The sequence below is a fragment of the Mixophyes fleayi genome, chromosome 5 (assembly GCF_038048845.1).
Source record: "Mixophyes fleayi isolate aMixFle1 chromosome 5, aMixFle1.hap1, whole genome shotgun sequence".
NCBI classification, from domain to species: Eukaryota; Metazoa; Chordata; class Amphibia; order Anura; family Limnodynastidae; genus Mixophyes; species Mixophyes fleayi.
In genome coordinates this window covers 84010882-84028690 of record NC_134406.1, presented here as the reverse complement: position 1 = coordinate 84028690, position 17809 = coordinate 84010882, and the positions used below count along the sequence as shown (strand labels likewise).

The following is a 17809-nucleotide window of genomic DNA, read 5'->3' as shown; positions in this document are numbered from 1 at the left end:
TAGCATGGGCAACCGCCTATTAGCAGGCTAAACACCCAACTTGCCAAAGCTTCTCCAGAGGAATCCAGAGAGGGAAGGACATTTATATATCCTCCTAGGCTTTGAATAGTCTCTTGTTAACAAATAGCAAATGCCTCAGAGGTGACAGGTCCTCTTTAACATAACAGTCCATTGGAGAATTCTTTTTAAAGCACACTGTATTAAGCTTTTACACAAATGGAATATTGGAAGATACAATTGGGATTGGAGAGGAGCGATAAATAGACGTGTCCATGCTAGATACCATCCATCTAGAAGGGACTGAATACATCATTAAATACAGATTTCTAAGGTCAAACCACACCAATTATACCACATTAGACCATATTTTGTCGCTCAAGTGCCCCATAGTTTATCCCGTATGGGCTACCTCACAAGGACGACATTAATTTATACATTGGACGGGTTTTATTGACGAAAAAAATCTATTAAGTAAGGGAAGTCAAGTTACATGCTTTCAATTTGTACAATAAGGATTTCTTGGCATAGAAAAGCAGTTACCGTGAAGTTTGAGCCACATTGACCACAAATTCCAGCAAGCATATGCTGGGGTCTAGAATTTTGTGGAGGCTCACAGCTAATTCAATAAAGCCAAAAGTGGATTTCCCAAAGGTTTGCATCCACATACAGATATGCCCATGTAGAAAAAATAGCTAGAAACATTATCAAATCTAGGATAGATGGCTGAGAAGACAAAACATATTCCATGCAAACATATGGGAGTAAAACCCCCAAGCCTTATCCAGAAGTTTTTTTTATAACTTTATCTAGCAACAGATAAACCCAAAATCAACTCAAGGATCCATCTAATGAACATTGCTAAGGGGTCCAGACTATAGAAGTAGCTTCTCTAATGGAGGGAAGAAAAATGGCCAACTCAATGGAGCCTTGAAAAAGTTAGAGAAACCTAGGGCCAGCAAATCAGAGTTACAGTTAGAATCTATTGATGTCTTGTGTTTTTGATATGGATAAAAGGGAAATTGCATCCTGGACCTCCTCCAATATAAGATTATTCTCTATGACCTTAGAGGAGATGTCAAAGTAGGAGTTCAGATTCACATCAGTGTATCAGTGAAGTCAGATTTGAGTATTGATGTCATGGCCCCTAATTATTCTTCTGTGCACACTAAGGTGGTCATTTACAAAGCCCAAAAGGACAGATATGCAGGGTCTCATTGGGTGCCTCAATTTCCTGAAGTGTGCCTAGATATTTACCGAGTATGGATTTCTGGAGGAAGATAGTGATGTTTGTGAACTAACAGAAGTTTGCACATTCCTTATAAAGTATGGAGTAGGCACAGCAATGACCTACTTTTGCAAAGCAATACTAAAAAAAAGTTTCAGTTTGTGAAGCAAGATTATTGAAATGAGAAAAAGGGGATGGAAAGGGCACATTTTTATGTATGTTCCTTGCTGTTTGCAGGGGTATATGGCCACTTTAACTTCACAAAAAGACTTTTGCACCAGCTCAGGACTTCAGGTCATCTCCTTTATTTACTTGCACAGTGCGCCTTTACATTTTTTTCCCACCTCTCGGCAAACTTTGGGGGCACCAGAGAGATTTGTTTTGCATAAGAAGTGCGCTTTGAAATTAGTATTTGGTACATAGCTGTCTGTACAGTTCAGCAGCATTGCCTGATTTGCCTATTTTTTTTATTAAACATCTTCCTTAGTAAGCCCTATTTGATCCCAGTAGGTTTGTGTAGTTTTTTTCCATCATTGTTTGTCCTGTGGGTGGATATGTTGGGGGAAGGGAGCTAAGTAGTGGCAAACCTCTGAGGGTAGGGCCATGCCCCCATCACACCATGGCTACTCCCCCTGTTCCGCTGCCAGGGATAGACATGCTGGGAGATATGCTTCTGTGCTAATGCAATAACTATCATTCGCAGTATAGATCTAACTGCTGATTTGGTTTTAGCTCCCTATTGTTTGCATTCAGCAGTGTCTCTTCTAATACATTTCTGGAATATCAAAGAGGCCTTTTCACCAGATCCTATGATGTTATTTTTGCATTACGACATAGTGCCTTGTGGTGTGTGGTATATGGAAAGCCAACCCGGGAGGAAGCACAGTGCAGTCTGGAATATCTACTCAGAAACAGGGTCAGACTGTGAGATTAGAGGGTTTGCAAGCAGACTGACATCTGCTGAATCCAGCAGTTGTGCAGAATGTAGGAAGTCTGCCAGGGAGCAAGTATAATGCATAAACAGCATTTTGTATAAAATGCCACGTGTTTTGATAACTACACAGTGCACAAAGCACTATGAAGTAAAGCAAAGAACAACATTAGAGGACTGTTGATGGATCATATTTAATATAAATTTTCCATTTCAATGTTGCATCAGTATTTGTGAAACGATACATACCTGTCCAAAATTCCATGGCCTTGCGGTAATTTTATGGGTAGATCCCACATAAATGTAACCTATATCATTTAGAATGTATTCTTTCCTCTCATCCTCGACCGGCATGTATACACTGTCATCTAATAACATAGAAAAGTATTTCAGATATAATAATATAATATTTATTATACTGTGCTTTTAATGCAATAACTGTATGTTTTAATGGATTGTCACTGTCCTGTAAAACAATGTTACCACAATGTATTACCATTAAGTAGTTGGTAATGTTGTGTATATAATCTATAAATAAATAAATAGAGGTAGTCCGAGTAAATGGCCCAAGAGATATCATTAATTGAGGCCTGATTGCTGTTCAAGGATCTTGTATAAATCACACAGAAATATATTTGCCTGACATATGGTTTTTGTTTAGGGGACGCTTGAGGTCATTTACAAAAGTGCAAAACATGGTTTTCTATTTTGCAAATGTGTGTCTATTTGTCCTTCTAGTGCAGTGTTTCCCAAACCCAGTCCAGTGCAGGTTTTGCAGGTCACAAGTGAAATAATTAGTACCACATGTGGGCAGCACGGTGGTTTAGTGGTTAGCACTTCTGCCTCACAGCACTGGGGTCATGAGTTTGATTCCCAACCATGGCCTTATCTGTGTGTAGTTTGTATGTTCTTCCTGTGTTTGCGTGGGTTTCTTCCAGGTGCTCCAGTTTCCTCCCACATTCCAAAAACATACTGGTAGGGGTACTTGAGGACTGGGTTTGGGAAACACTGGTCTAGTGTAATGTTTCCCAAACCTGATGCTCACTTCAATTCATGTTTTGAAGATTTCTTTAAACATACACAGGTGAGTCAATATATTTGGCTTAGTAGGCAATTTTCCCACCTGTTCAAAAATGCACAAAACATGATCTATTGGGGGTATTTGAGGACTGGTGTTGGGAAAACACTGAACTAGCACATTCATAGGTCACACCAACATCCTGGTTTTGGGAACTTCCCACAAAAACCAACCTGTGCCTACTTTTGTAGAATTACGGGAATGGCTGGAAATGCGCATGGTAGAGAGAGAGAGTAAAAATATCACTTTAAAGTCCAGCCTGCTGACACCAGAAGACTACCCCATTCTTTTATTTCAGCTTGTGGCTTAATACTGCTCAGCTGAGCCTTATTTATGTCTTACATTACTTAGAAGAGTGAGGGGACATTGGGACTATCGTAACTATATCATTACTATATGTGTCACTTTTGTGTGTTTGAATTTGTCTTTTCACATAGGCCTAAACATTTACTTTACTGTATAAATGCACCGGCAGCAAAACATGCTCTATTGAAAGTTGAAACTGATGCCTATCTCTGAGGAGTAACTTTTGGCCTAGGGAGCAAGACTCGACTCGGTAGTCTATGAGGAACATTTTAAAGGGAAAAAAATGCAGGTTGCCCAGTGACCCAGCCCAAGGTAGGCCACTCTGTGACCTGCCCGAAGACAGATCCCCCCCCTGCCCCCTTGCCCACCTGACCCTGCTAAGCTCCTCCCACAAGATGTATGTCCACAGTGGGAGGGGCTTGTCTTGCACTTTTGTAAGTCCTTTAATGTTCTATTATTGAAAATAAAAAAGGGAAAAACAAAAGTTTTTTCATGACCCCATGTTTTCTTTTATTTCATATTTTTCATGACTCTACCCAACCCTTCATAAAAATATTGCATGGTACAACTTCTTTTGTATGTGAGATGCAGTTCTTAGTACAAGTTCTCATTCTGTTTACTGTATACAATTAGATGTAAAGAGGATAGAATTGTATTATATGATGTGTGTTGGCTTATGTAGTGCCCAATGCCCACCCAAAGTGAACAAAGTGCTCAGAGACAATGTGGTCATTAACACTGTATTTACATGCTGGTATTTGGTGTTTCTTAATTAAAAACAGAAGGATAATAAGATATTTACCTTTGCACCAAGGGTTGCACAGGATGTAAATGGGGCAATCTCCTGCCGTGTAAATGATTCCTCTTCCTGTTATTATACTTAGAAAGTATTTTCCAATAATTGCATTGGCTTGAATACTGACAGATATTACATACTAAAAAAAGATAACAATATCTATTATTTTTCTGTAAAAGTACAGATATCATCAGTCATCATGTAGTAGAGTTCTGGATCATTGTATGGCCTCTATCACTGCTTGATTTTAACTAGGCCCCTAAGTGATTCACTGGTCAACAGTCATTTTATTGCCAAACATAATACAGTGATTTTGGGGTAACTTTGTGGTGCTGATTCCAAATCTAGCATTGATTTTGCTAGGTTGGCTCTGATTTTTGAGATAATGTGTACCCCATTGAAAAACATAAAAATGCAAAAAATGTAATGGTCAGACAGAGCCTACTTACAAATCGCACTGAAATTGTCTCAAATTATACAAAAGTAAACACATGAAATACATAATGCCATTTCATTCAGTATGATAACATACAGTGTATATATATATATATATATATATATATATATATATATATATATATATATATATATATATATATAATAAGCTGATTCAGATAATTACAATAAATGCATAGTAAAATGCTGTTTTCTTTTATGTGGGTTATCAGAACAATCAAGCTGGAGGCTCCAGCAATAGTCAGTCATCATGTGTCTGTCCCATCTGCCTTGATACCTTTCCTCCATCACTTTTATATTTAGATGAAACCTCTCCCCATGTTCCTCACTAAAACCACCAATATTATCTGGAAATCTGTGTAAGTTACTGCGGAGAAACTGTACCTTTATGCTCATATTAATACTCATATTTTTAAAGTTTGTGACCATATTTTACACCCGTTCTTGGCTGGTTTGTGGTTACCCAAGAAGTTCTTGACAACTGAGACATAATTGCACCAGGCAGAAGCTTCAACACCATTCATACATTTTTGGAAATTATAATTCTTCATAAGTTTATGAAATTAAGGCCTTCAAAGTGTCCAGCTTTTAGTTTTTCCATACTTAATCCAGGGAACAATCTACAAATGTATTTGAAGCAATCACCATCTTTGTCCGAGGCCTTAACTAATTGTTTCATTAGTCCCAGCTTGATATGGAGGGTGGGAGAATGATTTTTTTCCTGTCAACCAATGGTTCAAATATTGTAGACAACATTTTTTTGTTGGGCTGTGAACTAACTAATTTAAAGGGCAAAGGGCCCTATTTACCATTAAGTGGCTACAGGGCTGGTGTTCTATCGCCACTTATCACAGCTATAGACATTTTCCTATCATCACAATTTACAAAATAATTTGTTACAGCACCAGCTGAGTGATATTCAGCTCCCTGGTGATAACGGTTGACATTGGTGAGAGGACCCTTACGGCTTCGCCAGCCTGTCTATAGTGTCTCTGTGAATCAGGGGTGGATCTAGAATTGTGTTGTAGGGGGAGCGATTTAGTCCCCACCCGCTTTTTGATTGTTAAGGCTGCCCGGCTGCTCTGATTGTGTTAAACACAATCATAGCGGCCAGGCATCTCACTCTCCCTGAATGTCACTGCCGAACGGACCTGCACATAGTGTGCAGCTGCCGGCAGCAAGCCCCTGCTAGAGGGGGGGGGGGGTCATCGCCCATATCGCTTCCCCCCTGGATCCGCCACTGCTGTGAATGCGTGACACGGCTTTGTTGGTTCACACGGCATCCTTTAACTTGGGCTTTCAGTTTCACTAACAGAATAAATATTAAATGTTAAAAAATAAATAAAATAAATATAAACTCCAATGGGTTTTCCCCAAAATAATAAGTGCACAAAATGAATTGATTAATTAAAATGGAGCAAATTACTAGCATTTATAATTACCTCAGCACAATCATTCTGACAAATTGCAGCACTCCAATTTTTGGTCTGGCCTGAGGAATTCAGCTCAATAAGCACAAGGGTTCCATTTGATTTCACTGGACGAAGGCCTAAAATGAATGCATAGAATATAGTTAATGGGAACTGATTAAGTTTATTGAAGATTTTTATATTATTATAAGTTATTTAGACAGTGCCAATTCACATCAGTACCTGCCCCATTGGAGATTACATTCTAAATACCCCACCACACACACCAAGGACCATTTTTGTCAGAACGTACCAGTATGTTTTTGTGCTGTGGGAGAAAACCCAAAACAATTACAGGGAGAACATACAAATTCCACAAATATAGGGCCCTGGTCAGGATGCTAACCACTGTAGCACCATGCTGTCCATTCTTATATTATATCTCTTTTAGGGGCCTATTTATTATAGTTCACACTTTACCCCATAAAGTAGCATCTCTTATCGTCACATTTCGCAGCATTTAGTGGTGCATTTTTGGACCAATTCATCATAAAAGTCATATCAAGATATCATATTAAGATAGTACATCCGATAAAAGGCTGTCCCTGCAATGACTCTACAATGAACTTTTAGCCTTCACTACTTGCTGATCACAGTGTGACAGACAGTTTCAGAGTTCTCTCCCTGGATCAACTGTGCATTTACGCCCCTAATACTGCGCATGCGCCAAATACGTTACTGACTCCTGCAGTACTGTGGCCATAGAGGTAGGAGCTATCTCTGATATCTCCAGCTTTAGTCATTTGTTAAATTGCTGGTATCAGTTCATTTATTATCTTTATAATCTGGCTTCCATGCATCTAAAACACATGAAAACAGCATATTTGAGAAGTAGCCTTTAATCAGCAGGAATCATTTACTTGGCAGATATTCTTCAATACAGCCTGGGGTATTGCAGCTTTGGTCCAGTTATACACACATAATCAATTTAACACATATCACGATTTTCGTAACAGTAGCTGAGTTGGAGACTACCCATACTCCAAGGACTTCAGTGTTGACAGCAGTCATTGTCAATAATTTGCCCTATAAAGGTTAGTGTGTGTAGTAGAGACTCCTCTGCTTCATTAACACCTCTTTTGCCCATGTAAAAAAACACAAAAAAATCAGCAAAAGTAAACTTCTAGTTTCCCTTGAGGCAAAGACTTTTTCCAGTGAGCAAAGAGGCTGAATTTTTGCACCTTGCTCAATGTGGTGTTAACTCGGGTTTTCAATGAGAATGACAAAACTCCTGCCATGCATTTGGGTTCACTTAAATAATTTATTATTATTATTATTAATTTATTTATAAGGCGCTACAGATTCGATAGCGCTGGATACAGAAGCAAGTAACAAATAGATGAGGTAATACATGTCAGCAGCACAGATGAGTGTGAGTAATGCCATGGGGACTCACACAGAGTGCCGCAAGAGACGTGATGGAACGTACAAGGGACAGGAGACAGATGTGGGACAATAGGTAGAGAGGACCCTGCATGCGAGAGCATACATTTTAAAGGGAGGGATATATGGGAGGAATATAATGAAAAGGTTTAATTTAACAAAAAAACATTCATAATACAGAGCCCTTTTGTCCCCTTACATCTAGACACCATCTACAAAGCAAACTGCCCCATCATTTTGTTTTGCACCCAGTATGCGTGAAAGTCCATGCCTTCTGTCCCGTATTTGGAACCACCTCAAATGAGAAGTGTGCTTATTTTTGTTAAAGAGCAGAATAATCTGCAGAGGAGTAATTGCAAAATTGTAAATGTCACATAAAACTCCTACCACTTTAGTACGCCCTCCCCCTTTCAATAAAATAAATGTTTTCTCTTTTCTCCGACTGCAGGGTTTAGGCTGGCATATGGCTTACATTAATCTTAAGAGTGACATGCATTGGGAGCTTTATTACGTGTCAGTTTTCTGTATTTTACGCTTTTATTTTAACATTGCTCGAAGTGCGGATACCTATGTGCTTTTCTACTAAGCGCAACTGAATAGTGCAAAATGCCTTTTATTAAACATATAGATATGGTGAAAATGCCCATGTGCCTCACAATTCAAGGAACACCATGAAAATGTACCCTCAACACCCCTTTACCTGATTTTAATAATCTATTTCTTTGGGGGGAATTGAATTAGTCGCAAAGTGTCTCACGTTGGATATTTTAACAGAAATCTCCGCTCACTTTTCCTTGCTCTCCATAGAGGTGCTGAACTGAGCAGAGATTTTTACCACAGTAACGGTAAAAATGCGCAGTCGCGATGTTCCCCAGGGTAATTGAATTTCCCCCTTTTACTGCTTTAAAGAAATACCATACTTAGCAAGGGAATGTCTTGCTTGGATCAAATCCTTCCATCAGCAGCTGTAAACTTCTCGTCAAACCTCATTATCTTGCTCTACAAACCAATGCATCCTTTCTGTTGGTTTTTAGCATCAGTGACAGTCAGATTTATTAAGCTGTATATTTACCATTAGTGAACTGCAAAAATATTTTATCCTTCTGAGTCACTTCCCTGTTAAAGGAAATCTTAAGGGTGAACTCCTGTCCTCGTCTCAGAATTAGGTGTGGGCTGTCAAACTCAGCAGTGTTGTGTTGAGAGGCATTCTCTTGCTTCAGGAAGTCTACTTTTGTGGTTCGTAAATCCATTTCTAGGAGACAAAATAGAAATAGATATAATATACTTTACTGAATTAAAATTTAGGATTCAGGGAACCAATGTGATGTCAAGAATCTATAACTACCACCTAAAGTTTTTTTTGGGTGGGCAGCACAGTAAAACACTGACGTCCATTATCATAAATCCTAATATTCAGATGGAACAGAAATCTCAATTCGAAAAACACCAGATTTATTAATTACATATCTATTTAAAAAATACAAACATGTTTAAGGAAAGACTGGAAAAACAACAAGAACCATGTATTTACTATACTAAAAAATACTGATGGTCCCTAAACTTTGCAGGTATATGCCATGTGTATCTCGGTAAGTAAACATTGACTCAGTAAAGTGACACCATACTGAACATATTTATCTTATGAACAACATACAGTATATTTTGTAGAGTTCTATTGCAGAATTAAACAAGGCAATATGCATAAGTGTTCCGTTCTTCAAAATGTATTCTTTGTAAAGATAGAACTTACGTTATGATTCAATATATGATGTGCTTAATTTTACATCAGATATGAAAGAAGTATGTATTTACATGTTAATCAATTTACATATGCATTGGAATACTGCATTTTAATAAAAAATATTAAGTAACAAATAAAATGTGGATTTCTATCTAGCTATAATTTGTGTAACAGTACTTTAGAGGCACACTGGTGATTGGTCTTGCTATTATCACTGCAAGAACCTGCACATAGATTTTTGTGTCCCCTCTGCTCTGCAAAAAAAAAATCTGACCTAATGTAAAATAAATCTTGTATTGTTAAATAAGAGCTTTGTCATTGCATTTTTATATAACTACATCCAAGTTACTGATATGTTCAGTGGATACAGCATGATAAAAAAAAAATTGAAACTATCCATGTGCTCTAAAACTGTTGTTCTGCCTCTTACGCTGGGCAATACAATGGGTCTTGGTAGAGTGATATATATGGAACAGAAAGTGAGAATGATAATAAAGTGATTTGTTGATTTTAGCCATATGGTAATGTAAAATGTAATGTATTAAAGTGATTTTAAGATAAACTATTAATAAAAAAGTACTAAATAACACTGAAAATAATGGTAAGACAATGTTGTTATTAAGGCATCTAATTGTACTAAAGACGTACACAGAAAAGGTTAGTTTCTATATCCCTCTTACTCTGAAAACCCGTATTAGTTATGCCTCACTGCTATAGCTTGCACTATATGGACAAAAGTATTAGGACGCTTGGCCATTACACCAACAGGGACTATAATGATATTGTCTTCAAATACATATACTTTAATATGGAGTTGGTCCCTCTTTTGCAGTGATAACAGCTTCCACTCTTCTTAGAAGGCTATCCACAGGGTGTTAAAGTGTTTCTGTGGGAATTTGCGTACATTAATTCTGTAAAGCATTTATGAGGTCAGGCACTGGTGTTGGACTACAAGACCTGGCTTTCAATCTCCGTTCCAGTTCATCCCACAGGTGTTCGATAGGGTTGAGGTCAGGGCTCTGTGTGGGCCAGTCAAGTTCTTCCATACCGAATTTATCCTACTACGTCTTTGTAGTCCTTGCTTTGTGCACTGGGGAAGAGTCATGTTGATATAGAACAGGGCCTTCCCCAAACTGTTGCCACAAAGTTGGAAGCATAGCATTGTCCAAAGTGACTAAGATTATGATTAAGATTGCCCTTCACTGGAGAAAAGGGGCCTTGCCCAAACTCTGAAGACCAGCCCCATACCCTTATCCCTTCTCCACCAAACTTCCCAGTTGGCATAATTCAATCAGGCAGGTAACATTCTCCCACATCCGCCAATCCCAGACTCAACCATCTGACTGCTAAGCAGAGAAGCGTGATTCGTCACTCTATAGAACACATTTTCACTGCTCCACAGTCCAGTGTTGACGTGCTTTACTGTATATCCATCCGACGCTTGGCATTGGTCTTGGTGATGTGAGACTTGCATGCAGCTGCTCGGCCATGGAAACCCATTCCATTAAGTTCCCACCGCACAGTTTTTGTGCTTACATTAATGCCAATTGAAATTTGGAACTCTTCAGCCATGGAAGCAGCAGGGCATTGGTGATTTTTACTAGAGATGGGTGGGCTCGGTTCCCCGAGATCCGAATTCATCCGAATTTAGCCTATCCGAGTACCGAGCCAAGCACGCTCGGTACTCTCCCGCCCATTCGGATTCGAAATCAGGGCAAAACGTCATTGTGACGTATTCGTATTTCTGAACTCGGTTCTCGCGAGATTTGAAAAGCATAAATACCAGCCTCCACAGCAATCCATCGCCATTTGACAGAGGGAGAGAGAAGGGTTAGGTCACACTGGCTAGATCAGCACAGGGATAGATCAGTATTTGGACACATTATTGTTTGTATGCAATACCATTGTAATCTTAATACCAGTTGTTCCAGCAGTAAGAGGAGGATAGAGGAGGGTTTTTTTGTGCAGTTTCTGGCACTCCAAGTGCTTTTGGGGTGTCCCCCATTCTTTTGCATTAATATTTCTGGCTGTCAAAAGTCCTGTTTGTCAGCAGTCTAAAAAAATAATATTTAGCACTCCAAGTGCTTTTGGGGTGTCCCCCATTCTTTTGCATTAATATTTCTGGCTGTCAAAAGTCCTGTTTGTCAGCAGTCTAAAAAAATAATATTTAGCACTCCAAGTGCTTTTGGGGTGTCCCCCATTCTTTTGCATTTATTTTTCTGGCTGTCAAAAGTCATATTTGTCAGCAGTATCTAAAACAATTTGTAGCACTACAAGTGCTTTGGGCTCATAATGAATTCAAAGCAGTCCACATATGAGCAGAATCAGCAACCAGGTTCTTTCACCAGTCCTGATGGTAGTGCTCCCAGTACGTCATCTGGGAAAGGCTATGTCAAACTACACAGTCTTTTGAAATCAGTCAAAAAAACACACACCAAAAAAAAATGTACAGTGTTGAAGCGAAAAAGAAGTATAACTGAGGAAAAGTTAAGTGCCGATAAAAAATAAATTGCCAACATGCCATTCTACACACGCAGTGGCAAAGAGAGAATGAGGCCTTCACCCTTTTCTATTCAACTACAAGTGGAGGGCAGGGGGGGGGGGGGCATAGATAGCCACCAAACTACCTTGGTCCATTTATTTTTACTTTCTAATTCTACAGTCTATGCAGGCTGCTTTTTTTCTATTCAACTACAAGTGGAGTGTGTAATATACACCCAAAGATGATGGCTGCATTGCCAATAGGCTAAGATGAAGAGGAAGACAACCAGGTTTGTGTGCAGAATTAAGGAAGGCCTACCAGGGATTAAACTGTTTTCTTCCTAATTTATTAGCTTTAGAATTACCTTACTTATCCAAGAAACAGGTGGAGCACTAAATTAGGTTATTTTATGCCCAAAAACATTGATTTTTAAACAAAATTGCAAAACAAAACCAAACAAAACCAAAACCAAAACACGCAAGGGCGGTTTGGCAAAACCAAAACACGACGGTAATCCAGATCCAAAACCAAAACCAAGACACGGGGGACAGTGAGCATCTCTAATTTTTACGTACCTTAACAGTTGTTGATCCAGCTCTGTGATTTTACGTGGCTGAGTTGCTGTAGTTCCTAAACGCTTCCACTTTCTAATAATATCACTTACAGTTGACCGTGGAATATCCAGCAGGGATGGAATTTCACGAATTGTCTTATTGCAAAGTTAGCATCCTATCACAGTACAATGCTGGAAGTCACTGAGCTCTTCAGGACGACCCCTTTTGTATCACAAATGTTTGCAAATGGAGACTGCATAGCTAGGTGCTTGATTTTATACACCTCTGGCAACGGGTCTGATTGAAACACCTCAATTCAATAATTAACAGGTGTGGCCAAATACTTTAGTGTATATCTATGCCAACACAATCATGTTTTAATCCAAAACAAAAAAACTTTACAAGGTGCTGACAGAGTATCATAGCCAGTAATAAAGACACTACAGTTCTGAAACCACTGATGCATAGTAGATAAAGATACATGCTTAAAGTACAATTAATATATTTTTACTATGATTTGCTTTTCTAAGAATTTTAACGTAATTAATAACAGGTATTTCCCTAGTAAAAACAGAAGGTTGGCAACTATGCACTGTATTATGGGAGAGCAATTGTTAAATTCAGTGGTTGAAATGGAAATTTAGAGGTGGCGGTATGATAACTTCACTATGAAGGCAGTAGGAGAAGTGGCAGTATAGCATACCACCATATACCAGCCCACTTCCACCACTGATTACATCACATTCTACACAGGCTCCATATGTGGATAATAATAACAAACAATCATTTTAAGGGGTTTATTTAAGAAGCGATAAAGAGACAAAATACTGGCATCACCCCTAGCAAAATGCACCACTTTTTGTTATTTAACAAAGGGTTAACATTGGAGAAAACATAGATTTCTCTGGCATTAACCTAATAATCGGGTCTTGTCACCATAGACATCTATGAGGACAGCAGCATTTGTTAATTTATTAAACAGGAATTCTCAGGATGGTGTTGCTGGTTAGTTTAAATGGGATCCAGCTTAAGCCTCTCCAACTTTACTGGATCCCTCACCGGTAAAGCTCTATGCACATGTTTATAGCGCTTTTCCCATCTCCGATATCTCCTGCATTAGGCTTTTCTTAAATGGACATTTTACTTAAGACAAGCAGTTTCTGCATGGTTTAGGACTTCTTAAACATGCCCCACAATGTAGTGTCCATTACCTACCAACTGTCAGCCTCCATTCACAGCACTTCTTTCAGGTTTAGGCGTTTAATGCAGACCACACCTTTCAGATCTAATAGAATTGTAATGCACCAATACAAGCAGAATGCAATGGACATTGGCTACAGATATTACCCTAATATTTATAGGTGGGAACATGACCTCTGGATCACTATAACTGAGGCTTGGTAATGTGCTTGCATATAAGTCTGATTTCGATCACGCTATTATAGGGCATTGTGGTTGTATTCATCCATCTATCTACAATTAATATATATATATATATATATATATATATATATATATATATTATACACACACTAAGACCTATTTCACTACTTGCTGTTGAACACAGTTAAGCTGTTCCAAATTACACATTCACATTGGACTATACTAGTGTCAATTCAAGTGGCTTTCAGTCATATGGGGCCTGATTCATTAAGGTTCTTAAATGAAGAGGATTCTCATTTCAGTCTCCTGGACAAAACCATGTTACAATGGAAGGGGTGCAAATAAGTGTTCTGTTTTACACATAAGTTAACTACTGACTGTTTTTTCATGTAACACACAAATATCAACTTTAAATTTCAGTGTACAAATAAGCTATCAAATATTTGTGTGTTACATGAAAAAACAGTCAGTATTTAACTTATGTGTAAAACAGAACACTTATTTGCACCCCTTCCATTGTAACATGGTTTTGTCCAGGAGACTGAAATGAGTATCCTCTTCATTTGAGATCCTTAATGAATCAGGCCCATGGATCGGAACCCTCGCTTGGGATACGGCAGACGATATACCACAATCAGGTGCCGCAGCGCATATATTTGCTACTTTCTCCCGAACATCAGATATAATAGACTGCCGGAGCGGAGCTGCCAGCTGAGGGGAATACTGACCATGAATGGGTGTCAGTGTTTCAACAGACACAGACATCCACAAACATTTGTTACATACATCCACCCTGCAAAGGCTTTCAGTTAGAAAGCTGAGCACCACTAGCAGATTGACACTATATACTTGTATGATTTAACTTCTGTTTGAAGCATCAGTTATCAGTTGTCACCGAATGCTTATCAGGGGCGCACGGAGCATTTTTAAGGGGGGTTTCCCCTCCACCGGAAAAAAAGCAAAAAAGCGAGAGAGCTGCCGCGCATGCGCAGCAGCTCAGTTTAGGCAGCCCTGTACTATACAGCAGCCGCGGCGCTGTCAAAGAAGCATCCGCGGCGGTGCTGTATACAATACAGGACCGCCGCGGACACTTCTTTGACAGCGCCGCGGCTGCTGTATAGTACAGTGCCACTATATAGGGCACTTTTTTAGCGGAGGGGAGGGGTTTCTGTTTCGTATCTGCACGGATAAATTCTGAACACTATAATTGTACTGACAAACTATTTAATATCTGTTTTCTGGGATGAACCCCAATTGGAATATACATGAGATCGGAATTTATTCTTAAGAAACTAATTCTCTGGACCTATCAATAGCAATGTCTACCAAATTCTTTTGCCTTTTTGATATGATCAGATCTATACATTTTCTATATATATAAATAACTTACTACAGATTCCAGATCAAAAGGCTGTGGATTTAACATCTTCATTGAACCTGCTGTTCATTACGATCATCTAATCAAGATCTACTTTAATGGGAATTAGCTTGTTGAACATTTTATTGTCTTAAATTTTTACACTGCCGAACTAGTTTCATATATGGTTATTTAGACTTATATTGAAATGTCTTTATAACTTCAGTGAGTTCATATATTTTAACTATTGATTTATATTGTTTTCATATATGCATTATTAAATAGATCATTTGATATAATTGGTGACCAAGAGTATGTAGCTTTTATATTGTGTATGATACATGGATTTAATATCAATTAGCACTGCAGGAATTTGTTTTATTATTGTGTTAATTTAGGAAAGAAGGGTGGCAACCTCCTTTGCAGCAGCTTTATCAGAGTTATCTTCTGATATATATTGTTTACAGTACGACATCTTTAATTGATATAGCACCGTTTTTGAAGGTAGATTTATTTTTTATATTGCCTAATTTCTATATATGACATTTATAAAACTTTATTGGTATGCGTTAAAAAACATGTATACTGCTTTTATAAAGATTGCGAAATATAAAAACTTAGCGTGATACAATGTGATAGTGAATTCATGAAGAGTGATTAAAATGCAGAATCAACTGCAATTGCTTTGTCATCTCATATTTTATTTAATAAATAAAACACTTTTATTTGTGTCACTTGTGTTTGTTCTGCTCATATTATTATATCATGTTTAGTAATCTTAATTAATCCTTATATTATGGTTTATTCATTAGGGTAGGAAGTGATCCTATAACAATATTGTGTGCAGTTTGGCAATAGGCTTTCCCTGAGAAGACCAGAAAACCTCCCCCTTGTGAAATAGGTAGAATTATCATTAATTATCCATTCATTCTAGAGTTTGAATAGACCACCTATTAGTGATGTACAATATGCATGGCCAGGTCGATGTTAAGCTAACAGGAGATATTTTTAGGGTATATAGGCAGAGTCCCTTTCACTTATAAAGAGGATGAAATTATTTCAATAAAAAAGGGGTATTTTATTAAACCAGTAAAATAGCTGTTATCCTTCTTATAGTTAAGGTAGCATAGGTTGGTGAACAGTCTATTACAGGCTATATATAGGAACAAGTGTATTGCTGACTACCTATAATGGAACTATTCTGTGGCCATAATTCACTGCAATGGAGTACAAGTATCACACTGGTGGTCTATTAGGATCTAGCTATTATTAAGCAAATAGATAAATAGATAGATGGCTGCTCATTGGGTTCGATCTGAGATTATGAGGATTAATTGTAGAGGATGAGATAAACAAAGCACCCGTTTGCTTATTAAAGTGTTTTATTTATTAAAGAATATATGAGATAACAAAGCAATTGCAGTTCATTCTGTATAATTAACAACTCTTTACAAATTTACTATCACATTGCATCACATTATGTTTTTATATTTCGCGATCCTTATGAAACCGGTATACACGCTTTTAATGCATACCAATAAAATTGATGATTTGTAAATGTGATCACACATCCCAGAGTGCTCTGATATATACTTTCTCTTTTTGTCCATGGTACTTATATTTTAAGCATTTTGGTGCACCCTTCAGCCATTTTTATTCCAAAATCTTGGACAAACATAGATTATGGTAATTAGGGGATGTTCTTTATACATTCATATTAATTAATAAACCTGGTGCAGTTATCCACTTATAAAACTTTATCATTATCATACATAGAACATATATATATATATATATATATATATATATATATATATATATATATATATATATATATTGAGAAAGTAGTAATATAGCAGATAATGTGAATGCTTCCAGTTAATAATCCCAAGGAAAAATGCAGAATTTTATAAACTATTTATTACATCCTGGTCATGCTGTTGTAAAGTAAATATAAATTGGGCACTTACCAGCAGTATGATTCAACTGTGTTCTTATTAGGTGGCAGTTCTGGCAAGTACTGTAAAACTCCAACCAACTGCTTTTAATAGTCCTCAGAATCTGGCGTCAGCAAGAACTCACCAATGAAACAATATTTACCTAACACAAGCAAAGTGAATGGGGTAAGCAAGATATACAACAAAAGAATAAAAGGAAATAAGAGGGGGAGTAGCTGAAAACCCAGTGTCCGATCCGCATGACTTGGAAAGTTACTTTGTTTCTTGTGTATTAGGCAACACAAATTAGATGTGTGCTTGATTGGTCAGAAAAGCAAATTCTGAAAAATGTTGCGCATGTACCAGTGGTTGAAGTGGGCTGGTATACGGAGGTATGTCGGGCTGTGTTAACAGCATTTTAGGCCCCAGGGTAAAGCAGTGCACTCGGGCCCTACCTACACAACCACTCACCCACTTATGTACAATTAGTACGTGTACGTTGTTTTAGTCAAGGTCAAGATATATATTTGCAGCAGCAAGATCGCATGTACAGATAACAGCTAATACTGAGGTGATTAGTCCACCTAAATTTTTTACTAAAGAGGGTTTGAAGGTTCTGAATAAATCTCCAGGAATAATATACTAAAAAGTTGGCAAGCCTATGGGGCCCCTATGCTCATGGGGTCCCCAGGCAACTGCCCAGTGTGCCTA

General features: G+C 38.0%; 1 protein-coding gene across 1 annotated transcript in view; it reads right to left on the bottom strand.

Annotated features, from left to right (window-relative positions):
• TGM4 (transglutaminase 4) overlaps window positions 1-17163 on the bottom strand; it is a 43735-nt gene extending 26572 nt beyond the window's left edge. The window contains exons 1-5 of the mRNA XM_075212489.1: window positions 17132-17163; window positions 8717-8896; window positions 6235-6341; window positions 4343-4475; window positions 2406-2524 (exon numbers count right to left, since the gene is read on the bottom strand). Coding sequence (XP_075068590.1) covers window positions 2406-2524; window positions 4343-4475; window positions 6235-6341; window positions 8717-8894 — 537 coding nt within the window. The 5' untranslated portion in view covers window positions 8895-8896; window positions 17132-17163. The remainder of the gene's footprint in view (window positions 1-2405; window positions 2525-4342; window positions 4476-6234; window positions 6342-8716; window positions 8897-17131) is intronic.
• Window positions 17164-17809: the final 646 nt, after the last annotated feature.